The 2,855-nt window shown below is 43.7% G+C and overlaps 1 protein-coding gene across 1 annotated transcript; it reads right to left on the bottom strand.

Moving 5' to 3' along the window:
- Positions 1-454: 454 nt before the first annotated feature.
- Positions 455-2,380, bottom strand: LOC144133975 (uncharacterized). Its single transcript, XM_077667011.1, has 3 exons — positions 2,002-2,380; positions 738-911; positions 455-673 (listed from the first exon to the last, which is right to left on the bottom strand). The coding sequence occupies exons 1-3, from the start codon at positions 2,170-2,172 to the stop codon at positions 455-457; spliced, it is 564 nt and encodes a 187-aa protein (XP_077523137.1). The 5' UTR covers positions 2,173-2,380.
- Between the last annotated feature and the right edge of the window lie 475 nt (positions 2,381-2,855).

Raw genomic sequence — 2,855 nt, 5'->3', positions numbered from 1 at the left:
GTAGGTGAGTGACCAGCTCAATGAGCACGCAAAAAAATGAATATGAGGACTCCCCTGCCAAGTGCTTTAGAGCTACACTGCGCCACATCCCATGTTACCTAATTTACTGACAAAATTATCATTAGAAAGGACCTACACCCACCTTCCCTCCTCTAGCCTGCATAACTCAAGGAATCCGGTTTCACACCACAGTGCCCATCCGCAACCTGTGCATGCATGGCTGGCCTTTCCCTCATAGTCATTGACATAAACCACAGCCAAAAACGACAGCAAACAGATAAAACTTCCCCCATCTTCTTGCCTCTTCAAATTCAGGAACCTCTCCCACTGCTTCACTATATTCACTACAATTTTGCTGTGCGCCCCGCTTTTCTTGTAGTAAAGTCTGCTTGGAACAATGAAATTTAGTCTAAAATTTCGCCGCATTCTACAAAACATGATGCAGGAAACAGTCTTATCTGCGAAGCGTAGGTTCATTCGGTCTACCTTTTGAGATATGCCAACAATCATAGTAGTGTCGGATGGTGGGCTCCTGCGTCCGCATATACTTGGTGACTTGGCCGTGCCGGTCAGTTGTCACTGACGCCACCTTCAGCCCCCGCTCCTTCACCATGTTGAGGCTCTTCACAAAGGCGAACTTCTCCATGGAGGTGCTTGATTGTACATCTGCACACTTTTGTCGGGAAAAAAAGCTAAGTTACATCACAGAGCCATTTTATTAAAAAGTTGTGACCTACCTCCCCGACTTGCACTTGCTCGAAGTGAAGAATTTTGTTTAGCTGGGCAACGTGCAAAGAGTAAGTTAAAAATTTTGCACAAAATCCTGGCGAATCGCAGCGTCCATCGCCAGCCAAGTCCACAGTGCAGCCTTCCAACTGGCGAAACAACTCCTCCTGTTGTTGTTGCCAGATCTGGTATGACAAAGGTGCAGTTTTTAAACATCACATCAAATGCAGAACACTATTACGCTGCTTCTTCTGTTCTTGACAGGTACCATGAAATGATTTTGAGAACCTCTTTTCAGAACTCTTCCTTATTTAAGATATGAGGGTGAAGAACCATTGCAATTCGCAACCAAAAGCAATTAATGTGTTATACATAGTTGAATAAAATGGGACATATAGAAATCTCTGGGCAGTACTGTACGCATGCGTGAAGAACTTTAATTGATTCACTTGTTTTGCAGCAGATGTTGCTAACAGCGTTGCTCTTTTATTTTGATTATTGTGCTCGTCTGGTGCTACCTATGTTCTAGATGTGCACTGTCGACTTCCGGACTTGTCACTGTAATGACGGTTTGGGCCGCATCATTCATTGGAGAGTCGAGGAGAAAAGGCGTCTGGAATTTTCTACCCTTGTTTTCTTCAAAAGTGAGTGCAGTGGATCGAAAATGAATAGCTGTTGCTGAGTCTTTTGGAAATTGAAGCTGCTTTGGGGTCATTCTGTCAGAAAATCATTTCATGGACCCTTTATGTAAATTCACGATCAAAATATTATGGGACACGTGTTCTCGAAAAAAAAATTTATTCCAGCTCTGTGTTGTGAGGAAGCTGCGTGGTATTGCTGCCAGGGTATAGAGCATATTTTCCCCCACATACCGTGACACATTTCAGGCGACTGGATTACGCAACAGAGCCACAATTTTTTTTTCCATGTACTCGTGTCCAATAAACTTTTGATTGCGATAGTATGTGGACCCTCCAGAACACATTCCTCACAGACCAGATATTACATCAGCACATACAGATAGAACCTTGTATCTTAAAACGAGAGGGGTTTTTGATGTTGACAGGCACATGGGCAGACCCAGGGTCTTCACCCGAGAGGGGGATCAGCTCATGAGAGGTTGTTCGATATTATAAGCAAGGTAGAGTGATCAAGTTTCTCAGTGCTTTGACTCCAAATGATGGCTTACTGGATGACTTACTGCTTGAACTGAAGTAACTAATTGTCAAATATTGGTTCAGCAATTCATTTTACAATGCACAACCTTTCTCCTACCTTGTCGATTGCAGGAAGCAGGTAGCCTCGTTGGTAATTGTAGAATGTTCGTGACGTGAACACCTGCACGTTCACATAGTTGAACATCCGGAGCACTGAGGTGGGACTGGTGCCAGCGAACAACATAGCTGCTGACATCAGCACGTTGCCCGCCGCCTTGCCATTGATCATCGGTTGGCTTGACCATGTCAGGAAGTGGTGGTTTGCACACAGTGTCTGTATTTGAAGCCAAGTCCCAGACACATGACTTACACTTTTGCAAGCGGCAAAGCACTTGCGGCACACTTGAAATAGTTCTTTCAGGCAACTTTCAAATATTATAAATTTTTTATCATCCTGTGGAAGGACTTCTTCAGTGCTGGAGTCAAGTCTGAAACAAAGTAAAGTGAGTTGCAATGGTTAAATAGTCATGTGATGCTGCCGAGATGACTGAAAGCTAGAATTTAACAGCATTAAAGAGCAGTAAATGTAATGGTTGCCCACGCCGACACTGCGCCTTCTGTGTTGTAGTGCGCATTTTTCCATTCTGTGCATTTTTTTTGCTTGTAATTAATGTTATGACAGGTTTGCAAAGCTTGCAAATTTTTTTGTCTCATTGATGCTGCATGAGCAGCTGCTTGTGCCATGGAATATTGCAAAAGCATTTCAATGGATCAAGAGCTGCTTTATGAATATTCATAGGGTGCGAAGTTGGCCAGCTGGAGAGAGGACATGTGCACCACCACAACGAAATTATGCGAGCGCAGACAGTACGATACTCATACCTGCCCCTGCCCGAGAAAAGGGAGGACAACCTTATGTGCTCTTTTACCTATTAAATGACTGATTTGATTTTTAGTCACGCCATCATAATG

This window comes from Amblyomma americanum, chromosome 5 (assembly GCF_052857255.1).
Source record: "Amblyomma americanum isolate KBUSLIRL-KWMA chromosome 5, ASM5285725v1, whole genome shotgun sequence".
In the NCBI taxonomy this organism is placed as follows: Eukaryota; Metazoa; Arthropoda; class Arachnida; order Ixodida; family Ixodidae; genus Amblyomma; species Amblyomma americanum.
This window is presented reverse-complemented; position numbering and strand designations above follow the sequence as displayed.